The following is a 20,758-nucleotide window of genomic DNA, read 5'->3' as shown; positions in this document are numbered from 1 at the left end:
CCTCAGTGCAATAAAGTTACTTACCAGCAATACAAGACATAAATACACATATAAACATGATAAGACATAAAAACAAATCAAAGATATTTGCAACAAACAAAACTCAGTGCAAGAAAGTTACTTACCAGCAATACAAGACATAAATACACACATAAACATTACAAGACATAAGAACAAATCAAAGATATTTGCAACAAAAAAAACTCAGTGCAAGAAAGTTACTTACCTGCAATACCAGACATAAATACACATATAAACATTACAAGACATAAATACACATATAAACATGATAAGACATAAAAACAAGTCAAAGATATTTGCAACAAAAAAAACTCAGTGCAAGAAAGTTACTTACCAGCAATACAAGACATAAATACACATATAAACATGATAAGACATAAAAACAAGTCAAAGATATTTGCAACAAACAGACCTCAGTGCAAGAAAGTTACTTACCAGCAATACAAGACATAAATACACATATAAACATGATAAGACATAAAAACAAGTCAAAGATATTTGCAACAAACAAAACTCAGTGCAAGAAAGTTACTTACCAGCAATACAAGACATAAATACACACATAAAGATTACAAGACATAAAAACAAGTCAAAGATATTTGCAACAAACAGACCTCAGTGCAATAAAGTTACTTACCAGCAATACAAGACATAAATACACATATAAACATGATAAGACATAAAAACAAATCAAAGATATTTGCAACAAAAAAAACTCAGTGCAAGAAAGTTACTTACCAGCAATACAAGACATAAATACACATATAAACATTACAAGACATAAAAACAAGTCAAAGATATTTGCAACAAATAGAGCTCAGTGCAAGAAAGTTTCTTACCAGCAATACAAGACATAAATACACATATAAACATTACAAGACATAAGAACAAATCAAAGATATTTGCAACAAAAAAAACTCAGTGCAAGAAAGTTACTTACCTGCAATACAAGACATAAATACACATATAAACATTACAAGACATAAATACACATATAAACATGATAAGACATAAAAACAAGTCAAAGATATTTGCAACAAACAGACCTCAGTGCAAGAACGTTACTTACCAGCAATACAAGACATAAATACACACATAAACATGATAAGACATAAAAACAAGTCAAAGATATTTGCAACAAAAAAAACTCAGTGCAAGAAAGTTACTTACCTGCAATACAAGACATAAATACACATATAAACATTACAAGACATAAATACACATATAAACATGATAAGACATAAAAACAAGTCAAAGATATTTGCAACAAACAGACCTCAGTGCAATAAAGTTACTTACCAGCAATACAAGACATAAATACACATATAAACATGATAAGACATAAAAACAAATCAAAGATATTTGCAACAAAAAAAACTCAGTGCAATAAAGTTACTTACCAGCAATACAAGACATAAATACACATATAAACATTACAAGACATAAAAACAAGTCAAAGATATTTGCAACAAACAGACCTCAGTGCAAGAAAGTTACTTACCAGCAATACAAGACATAAATACACACATAAAGATTACAAGACATAAAAACAAGTCAAAGATATTTGCAACAAACAAAACTCAGTGCAATAAAGTTACTTACCAGCAATACAAGACATAAATACACATATAAACATTACAAGACATAAAAACAAGTCAAAGATATTTGCAACAAACAGACCTCAGTGCAAGAAAGTTACTTACCAGCAATACAAGACATAAATACACACATAAAGATTACAAGACATAAAAACAAATCAAAGATATTTGCAACAAACAAAACTCAGCGCAAGAAAGTTGCTTACCAGCAATACAAGACATAAATACACACATAAAGATTACAAGACATAAAAACAAGTCAAAGATATTTGCAACAAACAGACCTCAGTGCAATAAAGTTACTTACCAGCAATACAAGACATAAATACACATATAAACATGATAAGACATAAAAACAAATCAAAGATATTTGCAACAAAAAAAACTCAGTGCAAGAAAGTTACTTACCAGCAATACAAGACATAAATACACACATAAACATGATAAGACATAAAAACAAATCAAAGATATTTGCAACAAAGAGACCTCAGTGCAAGAAAGTTACTTACCAGCAATACAAGACATAAATACACACATAAACATTACAAGACATAAAAACAAGTCAAAGATATTTGCAACAAAAAGACCTCAGTGCAATAAAGTTACTTACCAGCAATACAAGACATAAATACACATATAAACATGATAAGACATAAAAACAAGTCAAAGATATTTGCAATAAACAGACCTCAGTGCAAGAAAGTTACTTACCAGCAATACAAGACATAAATACACACATAAACATTACAAGACATAAAAACAAATCAAAGATATTTGCAACAAACAAAACTCAGTGCAAGAAAGTTACTTACCAGCAATACAAGACATAAATACACACATAAACATTACAAGACATAAAAACAAGTCAAAGATATTTGCAACAAACAGACCTCAGTGCAAGAAAGTTACTTACCAGCAATACAAGACATAAATACACATATAAACATTACAAGACATAAAAACAAGTGAAAAATATTTGCAACAAACAGACCTCAGTGCAAGAAAGTTACTTACCAGCAATACAAGACATAAATACACATATAAACATTACAAGACATAAAAACAAGTGCAAAATATTTGCAACAAACAGACCTCAGTGCAAGAAAGTTACTTACCAGCAATACAAGACATAAATACACATATAAACATTACAAGACATAAATACACATATAAACATGATAAGACATAAAAACAAGTTATTAGATTATTCTGTTATTATATGTTACCTTATATATGTAATCAAAGTAGTTGAATTAGAATACTGCTGTAGATCACATTATACCCTTTAATATAGAGTGTGTGAGCTGTATGTAGTTTAGTTCTCATTATACTTTTGAGTTAACAGAACATATTCACATATTAGTTCATTAGATAAATGTGCATCACTCTGTATCCTTGATCTGCTGGGAATGTGTTACACTGTTTTCTTGACATGCTTAATTGTTGAATCATGAAGAGAAGGTTGTAAGCAGGAGACTCTGTGTCTAAAGACAGGGGAGATAGACAGACCACATTCCACACCCCCACCTTACAGAAAGCAGAGAAACAACTGCCGAGGTCATAACTTAGGTGCTGTAACAGAGAAAAAATTTGATGTTTTGGCTTTTACGACTAGCTGGGGGCCACTAGAGACTATAAAAAGCTGAGCAACCCGTCACCATTCTGAGACATGTGCCTGACCCTCTGGTAGCATCTCTCCCGTCCGGACGTTGTAATGCTCTTATTGTTGAATTGTATGGAAATAAATGATTGTTGATTGAGCATTGATACACCGAGTATTGTCCTTCCTTCAGCCCAAAGATTCAAAGAATTGGGAGAATTCAACAAAGTGAAAAATATTTGCAACAAACAGACTTCAGTGCAAGAAAGTGGGGACGGGGGACTGTGCCTCACTGCCCTCCCCTTCTCCAAGAAACCCGTCTTCAACCGAGTCGAGAGAGCCGGGAACTTGTGAGGTGTGCATGTCCTGGTGAGCCTCCACCGTTTTATGGGTGGGTGCAGCCTCGACTGTACAGAGACAGACCAGACCAGCTGCACCACACAGACACTTCAAACCTCATCTGTGGACAAAAAACATATACATATATATATATATATATTTACACACACAAACACACACACACACACACACACACACACACACACACATATATTCAAACCTCAAGGACAAAAACCAGAGGACAAAAACTACAAGAACAATATAAATATGGAGAAAACTAACCTTAGAAACATGCAGGGTGACAGGAGACAGCAGCACTGCAAACATGAGGACAGATAGACAGTTAAGGCTGTGTGAGAGTCAAGTTCACTCCTATATATGACCTCCTATCGCAGAATGCGTTACTGTGACAACGCAGGCTTTGTGCTTTGAAGTGTGGTGATTGGTGACGTCATTGGAACGGCCTGTGATCTTACGTCACACTAGGCCGGATCAATTTGAAAAAGGTGTTTTTGTCTGAAAATGCTCGTGTCCAAACTACCGTTTTGACAGAGTTGTTCCAGCACTGCGCATGCGTGAAACGCAAGGTGACTCGACCTGCCTCATTTCTGTCTGCCGTTTATTTACTTTCCGGCTCTTTGAAACATGCAGCAAAATGAAAAGGAAAAGCGACTAGTTTTTTAAATGGACTAACAATGAGGTGGAGTTGTTGCTGCAAGTAATACAAAAGTACAAAGTTACAAAAGCGATTGAGAATTAAAGAATTTGAAGAAAAGCTATCTGGAGGATGTACAAACTGATATTAATCTTTAACGGGGCTGTCACAATTTATCACATGATTGCATCACTTGACTAGGCTATGTCCACATGTATGGGTATTTTTGAAAACGTAGATTTATCCACTGAAAACGGAGAGTTTTAAAAATTCCTGCCTGGGTGGAGATTTTCAAGAACTCCGTTTTTGCGTTTACTATGGACAAGGAAAACGGAGAAAACGCAGGGTCAAAGGTGTGCGCCTTTTTTGACGTCACACTGTGCGCCAAGTTATTCTTTCGGTGAAATTAATTTCTACAATGGCGGACTTAGACAAAATACTGTTAATTTTACTCTCTGTAGTGTTTAAATGCTTACATACACAGACAGTTACGGTCCCTCCACACATAGTACTGGGTTCTGCTTCTTTGCGCCGCCATCTTTGTTTACTCTTTCCCGCCCAGGCGTCTAGACATCTGATTGGCCAACATTTCTACACGGTTAGGAATATAGCGCCACCTGTTGCTTTGGCATGCTCCTGGCAGCATTTTCCTTCGTTTTTGGTGTTGACGTGTGAATGGGATTTAAAAAAAAAACGAAAAATCTCAGTTTTCAGAAATACCCGTGTATGTGTGGACGTAGTCTACAATGTGTCATTGTTTTTTAAAAAGGCTCCAGTTCGCTTTCCACAATGCTATGCGAAAACGGCGTCAAATGTATACGCTTTGGAGAGCGTTTTCAAAACGCTGCGCTTTCTTTGACCGAAAACGCTGTCTCAGTGTGGACGGAAGGCCAAAACGGAGAGAAAAAGATGCGTTTGAGTGATGAGTCATGATAGCATTATAGGCTGTTCACTTTTAAGTGTGGTAATTAGAAATATTGCAAAATAAAATACACACAAATATACTGTAAGAAAAGGCTTTATTTTTTAGTATATGCTGAATTATCAGTTTCAAAGCTACTCTACCAGAGTTTCACTAAAAAATGAAACAAAGGATATGTTTTAACCCTTTCATGCATGAATTATGACAACCTCTCAGCGAATAGCTTCTCTAAAATCAATAGAAACCCAACATTAAGTTCAGCTGAAGGTCAAACTGCAACAAAAAACTCTATAATCAACAGTTTACGTTAAAAACAGCTTCTTCTTTTGGAAAATAAAAACAAAAACGAACAGAAATCCCAGTACAGTACAGTTCCTTTGTATCGTGCTGCTGCCACCTGCTGCTCTGGGGTGGGAACAACAACACTTTGGATTTGCGTTCGTTATCAGCAACAAATGAGTTTTACTTTTGAGGCTGCAGTTTTTAGTTATGTTTATTTGTTGGATTCCATCAGTTTTTCTTCGAAGAGCCGAAAGACTTTCAGTTACTTATGATAAACTGTTTGTCTTATACAAACAGATAAATACAGAAAACAAGGAAGAAAACAAAGCTTGTATTCTATTTGATTTTCAAGATATTGAACTTTATTTTTTCCATTTCACCGAGTTCTTTTTTCCATGTACTTTTTGTCCAATAATTTTTTTTTAATAATCAGATTAATGTTTATTTTAAAATTAAGAATTATTTATATTTTTTCTATTTGCTATATACTGAGCTGAAACATCCTTCTGTGTAGTCATGTAACACATTATTTTAAAATAATATATTTTAAACAGGTGGATGCAGGAATTAAGTGTTAAAACAGAGTCTTGTTCCATTTAAGCTATCTTTATTTCACATTTATTTGTACGCAATAAATACAGTTAAACATCCATGGGTGTGTAAATACGACGCCTGGCAGCCTCCGCATAGCCGACGCTGTAAAACGTGGGAGTTTTTACGTCCTTTTTAAAAAAAATGAATTTCAGATTCTGACTTGATGCATAATCAAGACCAGTAAACAGGTTAACAAAAAATTCTCTAATGGAAAAGAAACTTTAGGTATTCTTTTAATACAACAGGGTAAATGCAAACTTCAAAAATAAGTTTGATGTCATTCAGATCTCAAGGAGATCAACGAGAACGCAGCGTCACAGCTGACGGATACCTCTTTTCCTCTGATCAGATTCAGCTACGGTTTAATTGTTTTTCTTTTCTTAAAATCTTAATTCTAAAAACAAAAAAGGGGAAAAAAGCTGTGCCATTACTTACACAGATATCCATCTCTAAGCTCTCCGTAAATTATCAATACGATCGATAAGTCATATCTCAATCAAAGACACTACAATGGCTATTTACGGCTAAATAACAGGAAGTATTGATACCAATACGGCTGGTAAACAAACATCAAAAAGGAAATATTGAACAAAACATCCACAATACTGAAAAGGAATAAGAAGACATCAGAAAGTGCTTCACTATAGATTTTAAACTGGACAGCTAGCAGCTCAGGATGGTTTCCTCCTTAAAAATAAAAGGCATCTTTAAACTGCACATGCTCAGTGTAAACTGTCCTCCCCAACAGCGACTGTTACTGGCATCATTAGTGTCGTAAAAACAGTTTTTCTCTGTATTATGCAACATAAAAACAAAAGAGTTAGACTGTGTGTTGCCTCTTTCATATCAGATTTTGTATGTTAACTGAATTTTTTTGTGTCCTTTCTTAAACCGATGGTGATTTGCTAATAGGGTCATTTTGTCTCAACTCAAACAATTTTTAGAATTTTTCCTGGTCCTTCCAACCATGAAATTAAATCAGGATCTGTCATCAGGGAAATGTACCACAAAAAAATTCTAGGTATGGTCTAGTTAAATTATATTATTAAAAAAAAATTATTTAAGGTCCCATATTTGAGCAAACACCAAAAAGAATTTGAAAAGTACTCTACATGCTTTATTTTGTCCATTCGTCCATTGTCTTCTGTGTATCCTTAATAGGGTCATAACTATAAACCATTCAGAAAAGATTACCAAATGTTTTGCAGTGTGGCGGTCCACGTCCATGTTGATTTCTTGTCTATGGAATTAATTTCTGTTACTGTCAGTCTCCTGAAAATTACAATACCACTACAATACAATACTAACTGGCAAGAGAAAATATTTTGTGAATGAAACATAATTCATGTTCATTATTATTATTATTATTATTATTATTATTATTATTATTATTATTATTATTACATGAATGCCTATACTTTCATTGATATTTGGAAAGTAGTAAAATATTTTTTACTACTACTGTATAGTTAAGAGTTTAATGATAATGTATTATCATATATCATTGCTTATTTATTTTTACAGTATCCACTAGAACAGCGGCATATGGAGCCTCTTGCAGAAAGGCAGAGAGGATGACAGTCATCATCCTGGCAAACTAACCACAAAATATCAAAGTTAACCTAATAATTCAAGAGGAAAATATTCCACATCAGTTTTATATGGACTAACATTACTGTTCTGTTATGAGTTTAAGATTGAGCTTCTTTTAAATGCTTTATATTCAGTTTAATCTTCAGTCGCACTGGGGATTAATAAAGTAAACAATCTCTCTGTATGCCTGTGTAGCTATCTATATTATAAGACATTAAACTGTATTAATTAAATAACAAATAAAATCACAGCTGAAGACTTGAGCACCATGTCACATGATTAACTGTTCGCAGGATTACTAAAATGATTGAAACATGAAGGTGTTTTGGCAAAAAAGCTGGTCAAACATTAAACTGCAAAACTGAAAGTGCTGTTTGAGTCTGAACATTTTCAACTCACCACCAGAAAAAGATGCTGTTCTCCACAATATGTAAATAAGGATAGAGTATAGGCGATATCAGCAGCTGTATCAAAATGAGAATTTTATATCCCCCATAGTTGAGTATAGGCATTCAATCCAAAAGGTCACATGTTGTGGAGAAATAATGTGAATCTTTTGTGCAATCAAATGTTTTATTTTTATTTTAATAGCACAACAAATAATACATTTGTTAATAAATCTTATTCAGACACAAGTTTGCTTGTTGCTTGCTTCCTCACAAACGACCATTTCTGCTCCTTACATTCATCACCCTGAAAACAGCACAGTGAACAAATCATACTGAAACACTGTGTTTATTTCAGTTACAAAAGTTATTTTTATTTTAGGTTTCATGAAACACATATATATTGTTGGCAGTACTTTAGATGAAGGCAGCATGCTGCTCTCAGACTTACACTTAAACTCAAAGGGTCTATAATCTCTAAACTGATATATTTTACAAAGAAATCCTGTCTGGGCAGCGTCTGGATTTGGACTGAAGAGCTCGTTGGCATTTCTAAAACAATAGCAAACCTGCACACCATACATTGTTTGGTTTTTTGTTTTGTTTAAAGTTGTAGATATACATTAGAGACATGGCAGATTTGCATATATTCTTCAGGGTCTGCAGTCCTTTTCTCTTCTTCTGTGCTCCTGTGAGAATCTAAAACAAAGGTCACATAAATCATGGGGTTAAATTGATGCCTGTGGGACAAAATTACTCCAACAATATTCAGGACAAATTTATTTTTCCTCTGCAAAAAAATGAAATTGAGTACAAAGCATGTGAAACTTTTCTGTCTTGTGTTGTGTTCATTTATGTCTTTTCTTTTCTCTTTAATGTTTCTGTCCATTATATGTGCAAGAACAAACTTCTGAATCACCTCTTAGTGATAAGTGTCTACAGTTTCCTTTCTCGTTTGGCTCTGGACGAAGGCAGTCGCACTTTTCTCCTCTCCCTCTTCCTTCTCTTTCCTGCTTGGCTTCTCAATGTCCTTGTCTAGTCTCGTCTACTTTTCTACTTTTGCCCTGGATGACTCTCACGGTCTGTTACAACCTAAAAGAGGAATTATGGATTTGAACAACTGGTCCCTGATTGCAAGTGACACCCTCTTCTCAACGAGAAGCCTGGGCTTGAGTAAGTCCGAGTGTCCTTTCCTGCCGGATACACAATGGACGGGTGGAGGAACTGGAGGGTCGTGTGCCTGGCGGGACTGTCAATCGAGGACATTGTAGACATCTACCTTTTCGGAACCACGATAACAGGGTTCTTGTTGTTCGGAGTTGGCTTGGCCCTGGCTTATCAAAGATAGCAGAATTGGCTTTTCAAAACCCCACAAGGCTGCCCGCTATGATGGAAATGATGGGACGGGTCGTGACTTCTCAAAATGGGCTCATTGAACGCAGCACGGATAAGATCTTGGAGAAGCTCACGGCAGTCTCTGCTCTCTGAGCACAAGATTGATAACATCTCAGAGAAGCTCTCCAACGGGAGACTGAGAGACCAGTGACGGACTGTTAGACCAACTGTGAAATTGACATGCAGTTGTTCGCACTAAAGGAAAACCACCATCATTTCATGCAGCTACCGTATCGGTGTCAGCTGTGGTCTCAAGGCTGGAGCTGATACGTATGTATGTTGCATGTGACAAATAAAAGGCTTGATTGAATAGCTTCAGACTTATGTTCAAAGAAAAGAAAAGAAGCCCTCAAACCTCTACTCTACTTTATGTGTTGATTTAATGAGCGAGTTAACTTTGTTTCTCTCTTCTCTCAAACGTCTAATCTCTCTTCCTCCTCTTCCTCTGTGTTTTATTCAGTCGTACCGTTTACAGCAGCGAGCAGGGCTTCTTCTTGACCTTGGCGGGCTGAGGGCAGAGGACGGCACGAATGGCCTCATCAAACACAGTCTTCAGACCACGCTGGGTCAAGGCTGAGCACTCCAGGTATTTGACTGCATCTATACATGCGAAGACACATATATGTTAATAAAAGAAGAGAAAGAACTACAAAGACAAAGTAAGAGAAGAAAGGTTTGCTGGTAGTGGAGAAGAATAAGTTCAACTTTCAAAGAACACTATAGTCAACTACAGCTACTATACTTTTACTGTGATGCCAGGAAATGAGGGGAATAACAAAAATTTGCAGAGGCAGTCAGGCTACAAAGTTCTCTAGCATCTTCATCTGCTAGTTTCATATCTTCACTGGTGAGGAGAGCTTCAAATCTTAAAGTGCTTTTCAAGCAAATAAAGTAAGAGTGACTGACCTATCTCCTTAGCCAGAGCTAGGCCCTGTGGATAGGTGATAGGCGCCAGCTTCTTGTCCTTCAGTTTCTCAATGGTATCCTTTTCATCCCTCAGATCCAGCTTAGTGCCAACCAGGATGATGGGCGTGGAGGGGCAGTGGTGACGGACCTCAGGGTACCACTGGCAGAATACAGAGTAAAGGAAAACTAAATAAGAGGCAAGAAAGGGGAACACGCAAAATCAAGGAACGTGTTAGAGGCAAAAAACAGAATCAAAGGCGGAGGGAGATGAAGCTCTGATGCCAGGTGTTACAGAAAGGTGGATGAAGGCTTAACACGAAAAACAATGCTATGAAATGAGAGAAATACATCATCCAACTCTCACACACAGCATCAATCATTCATTCATATTTATTTTCAGATCTGTTTGGGTTTTTCCTCCATTTCTTTATCCAAGTACCTATTATTTTTCTCTATAATAAATTACTATTTTTCTCCTCCCTCTTATTTTCTCAGGTAAACCACAAGCCAGTGATTGTTGTGGGCTATGACTGGTAAATCTGTGTTGTGGAGTAGCTTGCTCACAAAGCAGCTATTTCCATGGAGTTTTGGGGTATTACCTGATGAGATCTACTGCTGTTTCTTTCAGTCACTTTATTTTCAGCGTCTTACCATGCTAATATTTAACCAACTGTGGAAGTTTTAATAAAACACAGTTAGAAATTTGCATATTTCTGTTCCTTTTGTTCCTTTTTACATTTTGTTCCTTGGCAGCTGAGAGACAGGCCTCATAAAAAACAGCCAAAACTCACCTTAGCTCTGACGTTCTCATAGGATGCCGGGCTAACCAGGGAGAAGCAGATTAGGAAAACATCCTGGATGGAGAGACAAGGAGACAAAGAATTTGAATAGCTGCTGCAGTTTTAATTAGCTGACATGTTATATAAGTTCTGTCTGTGTAACTTTATGTCCATTACTTCTTGCCAAGCTCTAAAAGTTGAGTTCTCACAAAATTGAAATGCTTTCCACATTACATCTGGAAGAAAGCATATCTTGCTTGCATTTGTTTATATTTATTATAACATTTATATTTACAATAAACAACATGTTTTCCATGTATTTTCTTGATTTTTCTACTGTTTCTTCTTTTCAGACATCTGGGCAGATAGCAGACTGAGCAGCACTCATCACTTTTGGCAAGTTTTGTAATACTGACAGAAGGTCTATATTAACCTAAAACTAATCAATTAGTCATGGTGCCTAAACCCAAATAAACAGAAACTTGCAAAACTAAACTGCAAGTCATAAAGTCATAAACTTGACTAATAACTCATGATAACTAATAAAGAAACTAATAAAAATGGTCTAACACTGGATTCAGACCCCTGTGTCCTTACTGAAAACTAAGCGTAACTCCTGTTTTGGACGTTTTGGATCTATTAAAGTCGGCTATTTTATTAGGGACAAAGGTTTTTTGAAATGTCCTTGAGAATGCAGTTTCACAAGTGCTGACTTGAAATATTTATTTCGAAAGGACGAAATTATGTTTCGTTTCTACTGTGGAGAAGATCAGGTTAAATGTAAAACAACTACTTCAGCTACTCTACCACATGTTGTGTGTTTATCGTAGTTATCTCATGGCTAAAAGCATGAAAGTAAGTGGTACATATGATACACATTGTTTATAACACATAATGTTAAAACCCCCTTGTTCTAATGAGCTGTACGAGTGCTTTGTGTGTGTATGTGTGATTCTGTACCGTCTGTGGGTAGGACAGTGGGCGGAGCCTGTCATAATCTTCCTGTCCAGCTGTATCCCAGAGGCCCAGGTTGACCGGCTTGCTGTCCACCATCACATTAGCTGAATAATTGTCGAATCTGTGGGGAGAGAAGAGAAGGTCAACGATTGGTCAACCAGTCTCAGGCAGCCTTTCATTTCATTGGTTATTTATTAATTAAACAATCCTTCAGTTCACTGATTGTTTAACCAGTTAAACTCCTATAATGGGGGAAAAAACTACAACCATACTTGAAATATCACTGTTCACGAAAACATCAACCAACAACATTACTTTGGTTAGTTTGACACACAAGTCATATTAACCATGTCTAGTATAAGAGCATAACTGTTAGGGTGCCTGGGTCGTCGACCCAGTGTTTTGTGTTTTTGGCTCTTTGATTTTGTTTATTTCATTATATTCTAGCTTTGCCTAATGGCTTATAGGATTATTCTTAGTTTAGGTTCTCTGTGTGTTTTCTTTTTAGAGTTTTAGTGTTCTTGTGTCGCGATCTACCCTCATTTCATGCTGTGTTTTCTATCTGTCCGTCTGCCAGTTCAGGTTGTTGTTATTTTCAGTTTAGTTTTTGTATTCTCAGTTTTGCCAGTTCTCTGTTTGCCATCTAGCAATAAAACTGAGTTTGAGTTTACTTTCTGGGTCCGAGTGTCTGCACATTGGGTCCTCCTTGCCATCACTACTGCCTGCACACAGCCTCAACATGACAATGACACATAATAAGGCAGGGCTGCCCTCGTGTGGTCACAAAGAAGCATAACAGTTTAATTTCTCAATGTTGGTGTTTATATTTCTGGGTTTCCAGTTTAATATACGGTGGGTTCACATGTTGCTAAATAGTTGCACCTGAAGAAGTAAATGTGATGACTCATAGTCATTTTTATGAAGTTCTGGTCCTTCATGTTGCAGAGTGCAGCATTACATCACTGAAGATCTGAGGTTTAATATAACCTGTCTAATAATCATTTATTGTGCTTCCCTAGATCTTTTATTGCCTTCATTCTAATATGGCTTACATGTAATATTTATGGACTGTGTTCCTTTATATGGTTTTATTTTTTTTATTTTATGTGAAAGTTTGAAGTAGGCACCAGCACCCACTGGTGGAAGAAGCATTCAATTTTTTGCTGAAGTAAAAGTGCTGATCATTGTAGAAATATTCATTTTATTTCTTTCAATATTTCTTTCAATATTCTAATGTCCTGCATATTCCAAGTTGGGCTTAAATTTCTGACTGTTTACATTATAGATTGTGCTAATTATTAATTTGCCAATTAAAACTTTTAATTTTGGTTTGTAAAACTGTAGAAACAACAAGCAAAGTGATTAATGAGACTTAATGGCCAAAAAGGTTGTATAGTGTTTTAAACCAATTGCCCAAACCTCAAGAATATTTACAATAATAAATAATAATAATAATAAATAAATGTATACAGGAAAATGGATCAGATTGGATTTGAAAAACAGTTGCTAATCGAGTAATATTGTTATCTTTTTTAAATATTTACTATGGAGAAGGTTAGTTTATATAAAAACAATGCATTTAAATATACTTCACATATTAGATTCATATTTAACTGAATTTTACATTAAGCTGTTCAAATGTCCATTCAAAATGTAGCAAAACTATTGTGTTGCATGGACATACAACACTCTAGTACTTGACTTGTTCAATTCCAGCGCTGTCAGGACCTCAGGTGCACAGCGATATTTATTGTTTTAAAAAAAGAAAAGCCCATCTCACTTCTTTCCTCTTTTCTTTCACCGTGTGCAGAAAGCAGCTGACGTTTGATCAAACACGCTTTGAACCACAAATATGTTTTAATAACCTGCAGGCTGCTGCCAGCCCAAACCTGCCTGTGTTACAGTCAGACATCTCCAGATGGACTGCAGCACATGTGTGCATCTTCTCTATAATATTTGTCCGTGTGTCCTGACACAGTGCACAACTGATCAATGAAGACATGCGCATGTACCTGTAGGTGCCTCACAGAGAGACCGCGAAAGTGTTTATGTCTGTATTTCTGTGTGTGTAGATGTTTGTTTGTAGTACTCACACAGTAGGAATGTACTCTCCGGGGAAGGCATTGGTTGTGTAACTGATGAGAAGACATGTTTTACCCACAGCTCTGTATAACACAAGTAAAAAGACAAAGAGAAGTCAGGAAAGAGACATAGAGAATGACAAGAAAAAAACACAAGAGACAGTAAATGTTGCTATTCCATATATATATATATATATAAAGAAAAAAATATATAGTACTGACAGGAGATGATGCAATATGCACGCCTATACACATCAGTCACACTCCAAGTTTAAATGTTTTCTGGAAGTGCATTATATTTACTCTGTGAGCAACTCCCCCAGTTCCTTTGTTGACGTCATTGTTCGAAAATACTGTCACGGTCAAAAACAAAACATTCAACAAATACAGATTTCATGGGCACGCTGACATCTGTAAACAGTGTTTTTGTGTTTCTAATTTGCAGAAATTCAGTGATCTGTGTTCAGCTTGTCCCAACATCCACAGTGATGAAACTGCATGGCTGCCTGCAAGGTGATCCAGCAAGTATCAGCTAGCCTGCTTCTTATTTAGTTTCCACAGATTTGCTGCCAACATTTTCAACAGCAGCACAAAGAACTCGAGGCCTGGTTTCACTGCAGCACTCATATTTCATGTTGATTACACTCTGGATACATCTGATTGGTCATAAGCTAGGAGGAGTGGCTTCAGTCTTTTTGTTTCATCAAATTTCAACGTGTTGTCGCCTCTTGGCCAGGACTCCCTTGAAAAAGAGGTTTTTAATCTCAATGGGACTTTTCCTGGTTAAATAAAGGTTAATAAATAAATAAACAGAATTCTGTAGAGTCTCTTATCTGACAGACGGAGATCAGAACCCTTGATTGGATCAGTCTTTATCACACTTATTGATAAATAACCTTCTTTTTTTTTTGCTTACATAAATAACCAAGCAAATCCAGTCTGCAAGGAAACCATCAGCTCGTCCTTTTTTCTCAGTCTGCCTGTGACTCTGTGCCATAAAAGACATTTGTGACGTACAAGCGTTTGTCAAATAAAGCAGGTTTATACTGGTCTTCTCGATGGTTTTGCTCGAAACTCTCACATACTCCCACCTTTTACTCAAACCACATTAACACAATAGAAATATTTTAAAATCCCACAATAAGATTAATAATTTTGTGGAACTTTGAACTATTATCAGACAGAAGAAATTGAGCTTCCCCCATTCTCTCCCCCCAAAAACCTTTTTATGTTTAATATGTAAATCAAATAAACATGTTGGCATATTTCTCATATACAAAATAATTTTTGGTTTTCATATTTAATTCTTTTAAGTATTATTATTATATTGTATATTATTAAAAGTAGTTATACAAAAATATGGAAGGGATGACACATCATTATTATCAACTGACGCTTCCATTGAGGGATCTGTGGGTGCACTTGTTAGCACGTTTCTTTACTTTCATGGCTGCTTAGTGTTATAGTACAAGTGTACTGAGTATATATTTTAGTGTTTTTCAGCACCAACATTAATAACAACAACAACAACAACAAACTTTTATACTTTGTGGCTAGTGAATTAAATTTTTTATTAATTATAAAATCCAAATATGTTCTGACTAGAAAAAAAATGCATGACACAGAAACTACAAAATGACAGTCATTCCAAAAGTTAGCATTTTAAAAAAGACCAGCCCTGCTGACGAGATGACTCAGTAGTGATATGAGCAACGCAGATAAGCGTCAGAGTGCCTGTGAGCATTTCTGTCTTTGTGAGGACAACTCTGAGTTTTAGAGGTCGAGTCTGATGAAATGTTGTCAGTTTGTAACTTTTTCCAAAGGCTCGTGTGGGTTTAAGATTTAGTCTCACTGTTAAGGTTAAAACAGGGTTTAGGTCGAATGCAGAGGTTGAGTCAGGGATGTGGGTCACACATTAAATAATGCCACTAAAGGGTCTCATAAGTATAGCATTACATGCGTGTGCTTTGTGGTCGTGTGTGAGTCAAAAAGGAACCGCGCTGTTTCAGAAGCATCGGTTTGAGCTGAAAACAGGAACTGGCCACACCGAGCTTTCAAAAAAAAGGAAAGAAAAAAGATTTCTGCCTCACATCTCTCTCTGTCTGCTTCATAATCTGCTTTTCCATGAACATGTTTTATCCTATCGTTTTAACCTATTGTGACATTTCATTTCTTTTGGTCCCGTCTAAAAAGAATAAAAAGTGAATATATGGTGATGAATGGTTTCAACCAGACTGAGGCCAAATGGTGTCAGTTAGCTAGCTGCATAGCTCTACAACTGCATGTAAGAAAAAATAAAACTGAGTAAACTTTAATTTCTCAAAGGGGGCTTGACTTTTTTGTTACTCATTAGGTTTACTTTATTTTACAAATTATATCTGTAGCTGTATAACTGTTGTGCTTTAATTGTCATATAGCTCAGTAGGTAGAGTGGTGGCCCCATGATCGGAAGGTCGGGGGTTCAACTCCACTGAACGGCTACCCTAAGGTACCCCTGAGCAAGGTACTGTCCCTACACACTGCTCCCCGGGCGCTGCATTGGTGGCTGCCCACTGCTTCACTGCGTGAATGGGTTAAATGCAGAGGAACTATTTCCCTATGGGGACTAACACATACACATATAACTGCTAACTCAGCACTCACTTTAGCAGGAGAAGTCAATTAAATTCAATTTTATTTATACAGCATGAAATCACAACAACAGTCGCTTCAAGGTGCTTTATATTGTAAGGTAGATCCTACAATAATACACACAGAGAAAAACCCAGCAATCATGTGACCCCCTATGAGCAAGCACTTTGGTGACAGTGGGAAGGAAAAACTCCCTTTTAACAGGAAGAAACCTCCAGCAGAACCAGGCTCAGGGAGGGGCGGGGCCATCTGCTGCGACCGGTTGGGGTGAGAGAAGGAAGACAGGAAAGAAGGCATGCAAGAGACAAGAAGTACAAATCTGGGCTTCCACCTTCACCGGGATGCTCACAAGTCCTTAAAAATGTTGTATGTGCAGCAACCAGTGGTAAATTGTCTTTCTCTGAGTTTTAGGAATGTGACAGCACCACGAGCCACTTTCTAACATCCGACATTTTGACTTCAGGCATGAAAACAGCAGCAGCAGACAATTTCCTGACAGAGGTCAGCTTCAACCACCACAACCAGCTACTGCTTATACACCCATGTAAGTTTCAGAAATGTTTATATACACTTGCACAGGGACGTGTTTCTGTCCTTAACTGCCCTGCCAGCAGAAAGCAACAGAACGCTAGCTTTTTCCGAGAAAAAGCGACTTCGCTATAAGAATCAGAATAGACAGAAACTTCATTTTATTTCAGTTCAGGCACATTAATGATGCTTTCTTTGAAAAACAGCAAGTTAGCTGCTGTCATCTCTACTTTTCAAGGACTATCTTGAAAACCTGTCAAATTATGTACAATACAAATAGCTGTGGTGTGGCTCTCCAAATTTCTTTTCTTTCTAGTGTTATATTTAATTTAACATTTATAACCCACTGCCCCATTTGCCTTTAAACGCACCTGTTTGTTTTGTAAGGTTTTAATGAGTCAGTCATCAGACTGTAGGATGTTCATTAACTTGGCTGCTAATTAAACCATACGCTTAAATCATTCACATTACTTCTGTTGTTCTTATTTGAAATTATTTATTATTATTTCAAATAATTATTTCTTATTTAAAACTCTTATTTGTGGAGTAAAATGGGTTAAAGAAGATGGATTTTGCAACACAGCTGATGAGCTCTGATTGCATTTAAATGCTTGTGCTGTTAAACTGTAAATACCACGACTCTTGAAGCGGACTTCCCTACAACATGAAACCGACTTCCTCTTCTCCATCAGCAGTTAAGTTTAACTACTGTGTGTATGTATCTATATATACACTGTTAGCGCCTAGCAGAGGTGATCAAAAATGAGAAATAAATGTGGAAATTACCACCACCATCATTAGCTTTCTGGCTGTCACATGAAACGATACAGACTTTCCAAAGGGCTGGCTGGGTATTTGCAATGTAGCTTTCAAATATTTTAAAAGGCAACATTTTGAAAACCTTTTCACAATATTTCCTTTTATTCATATGGACGCAGGTGTAAAACTGGGCACATCTCCAAGCTCTTCCTCCTGCTTGTGTAACCCACTGAAGTGAACTGACTGCCTTTGTCTTAGTGTTGTGTTTTTAATAGAGGTGAACGAATTAATCCAAATATTGATACAGACACAGATATTGGTATCAGATTGATTAAGTGCTTTAAGTTCAGTCTGTAGTCCACTGAATCTGTTAAATAAATTATTTCTTTTGCACATGACATAATATTCCTTAAACAACCTATTAAAAAAGGTCTAAACCTGTTTGTGTTGACTGCGTCTATTTTATTTGTACCCTATAGAATATTTAATAACAGAAGCTGACCCAACGTGCTTTTGAGACATGAACAGTAAATTCTGGGTCTCCAAAAAACCCAGTTTGAAAATTCACGAGAAACTAAAAGGTGTGTTTTCTTGTTTTTTCTAATTATTGTGGAAAGTAAAAATCATTCAAATGTTTTTAGAATTTGCAAATTAATAATGGCATGTCTCATAAGTCGTGATACACTGCACTTACCTATATAGGCTTTCCTTATAGGTTAAAAGTGCGAGTATTGGTATCCGCAGTACTGACCCTGTATTTACTTGGTATCTGGATTGTAAAATTTGCAGTACTAGTTTGTACACAGCACTAGTTGTAAAGAAACAAGTAATAAAGGCGGAACTGAAATCTAGGTCAAGTTCTGGAGCGGAGTCAGAAGTAATGAAACAAGATCTACAAAAAGTTCAGCATGTTTACCTCTGCAGTGTTTATTGTAGCAGCATATTTTCACGTCAGTGACTTATTATTACTAATGCTTGTTTGTTTGTTTTACACATTTTGTCACTTCTTTTTAGTGAACTGTCTTTATTGACTTTAGCACACTTAAATTACATAAAACCTTTTTTTAATGGAAACTTTTGATTGGCAGCTACTAAAAAACAGCTTCTTAAGAAAAACAACAAAACAAGTTATTTAAACACAACAAAAAAATTATCAAAGTATGGTTAACATAAAACCTGACTACTGTTGGTCTCCTGTCAACAGCCAATAATTGATGCTTGTTTTGAACACTACAAAGAATATTTGAGAAAACACACAATTAATTTTTTTAAATGTCAAAACTTAAATCATGTTTTGGATTTGTTTAAATCACTTGAACTGTTATTTTTCATGCAAGGTCTTTTTCATTAGCTGACAATCAAAGGCTTTCAATTTTAAAAAAGGGTTTTATGTAAATGTAGCGTGGTAAATGAAATAGAGCCAACACCACATGTTTCCCTTTCCAAATATTTACACACGTCACTGTTACGGCTTCTCTCTCTGCATTTTTTTTAAATCAGTGTCACACACCAGGAAGCTCTGCACACACGCTGCAGTACCCGTGTGCTACCTCTGGATGGTGAACTGCATGTGTTAAAGTGTTTACTGAACTATTTTTGAGAAACAACTGTAGAACTTCCGCTTTACAATTCCCTTCACTTTAACAGCCAGCCATTTTGCCCCACCTTCAACGATAAACGCATTTGATGGCAGACGGTGGCTCATCCAAACTTCTTACGCCAGCACATTTCACCCTTTAGGGCAAATAAATTCAACAACTTTTCAGATGTCAAAAACACAATGAGGTTAATCATTTACACGTTTGAGCTTCTGCTTCTTTATTGCCTCTTCTTTTTTTAGTCATACTTTTTTCTCACTTTGTTTGTATTTTCTCAACTGATCTTTGTGGCATCTATCGGATTTTCATCTTTGAAGAGGAGTTCTGCTGCTTTAAAGCATTTTCCTGCATGTTGTGGCCTGCATGGCTCATCCAGCGCGCTCAGTGTGAATCACCGCTGTCAAATACACACCTTAAGATCTACATGTTAACACTGGACATAAAACACAAGTACAGAAGTTTCTTTTACACTTTTACGCTGAACCGCACAGTAATCTCGCTGAAGTGGATCAAACTGTTGCTCCTACCATGTGACAACCTTTGACAGCTCTATCTGATTACCCTGAAATTCAGAGCCTGGGGCCAATCCCCATTTATGCGTCAGCTGGGCGACCACTGTGTAATTCAAAGCTTGAAGGCCCCTTTAATTTATAACACACTGGTTAAAATTAGTAAAATAATAGCATACCCATCTCCCACGACCACACATTTGATAGCCTGCATCCTGTTCCGCTCAGCTTCGTCTGTGCTCTTCACTCTGAAACAGACTCAGAGAGGAAGGCCGAGAGACGCTGAAGAGCATGCAACTACAGGAAATTGTTGCACACCTCCCTCCCCCTTCTTTTGCTGCTTCTTTTTTTTTCTTACTCAGCCTCTCTCCCTTCATTTTTGCACTCATCGCCTTCTTCCTGTTTTGTTCTTTTTTTCTTTCAAACAACAGACCTTAAGCTGAAAAGATACCAATACCAATAAGACACCCATAAAAAAATTAATGTGAAGGGTGTTGAAAAGCAGTCTCTGTTGCAAGAGAGAAGAAGCTGTGAAATGGCTACAAAGAGGAAGATTCTGCGAACAATAAGAGCTTTATTTTAAACTTCCTCTTCTTTTGGGCATTTACCATTCAGTAAATGCAGA

The 20,758-nt window shown here is 36.4% G+C and overlaps 1 protein-coding gene across 1 annotated transcript; it reads right to left on the bottom strand.

The window, feature by feature from the left end:
* Nucleotides 1-8,171: 8,171 nt before the first annotated feature.
* On the bottom strand, nt 8,172-20,419 carry rac2 (Rac family small GTPase 2). The gene is made up of 7 exons (XM_085458481.1): nt 20,313-20,419; nt 14,121-14,192; nt 12,031-12,148; nt 11,083-11,145; nt 10,292-10,451; nt 9,852-9,985; nt 8,172-8,689 (listed from the first exon to the last, which is right to left on the bottom strand). The coding sequence occupies exons 1-6, from the start codon at nt 20,345-20,347 to the stop codon at nt 9,855-9,857; spliced, it is 579 nt and encodes a 192-aa protein (XP_085314607.1). The 5' UTR covers nt 20,348-20,419; the 3' UTR covers nt 8,172-8,689; nt 9,852-9,854.
* Nucleotides 20,420-20,758: the final 339 nt, after the last annotated feature.

This window comes from Copadichromis virginalis, linkage group LG6 (assembly GCF_057382275.1).
Source record: "Copadichromis virginalis isolate Kocher_CV1m ecotype Utaka linkage group LG6, C_Virginalis_male_GT1.1, whole genome shotgun sequence".
In the NCBI taxonomy this organism is placed as follows: domain Eukaryota; kingdom Metazoa; phylum Chordata; class Actinopteri; order Cichliformes; family Cichlidae; genus Copadichromis; species Copadichromis virginalis.
Note: the sequence above shows the minus strand (reverse complement) of the source record. Positions and strands in the feature narration are given on the sequence as shown.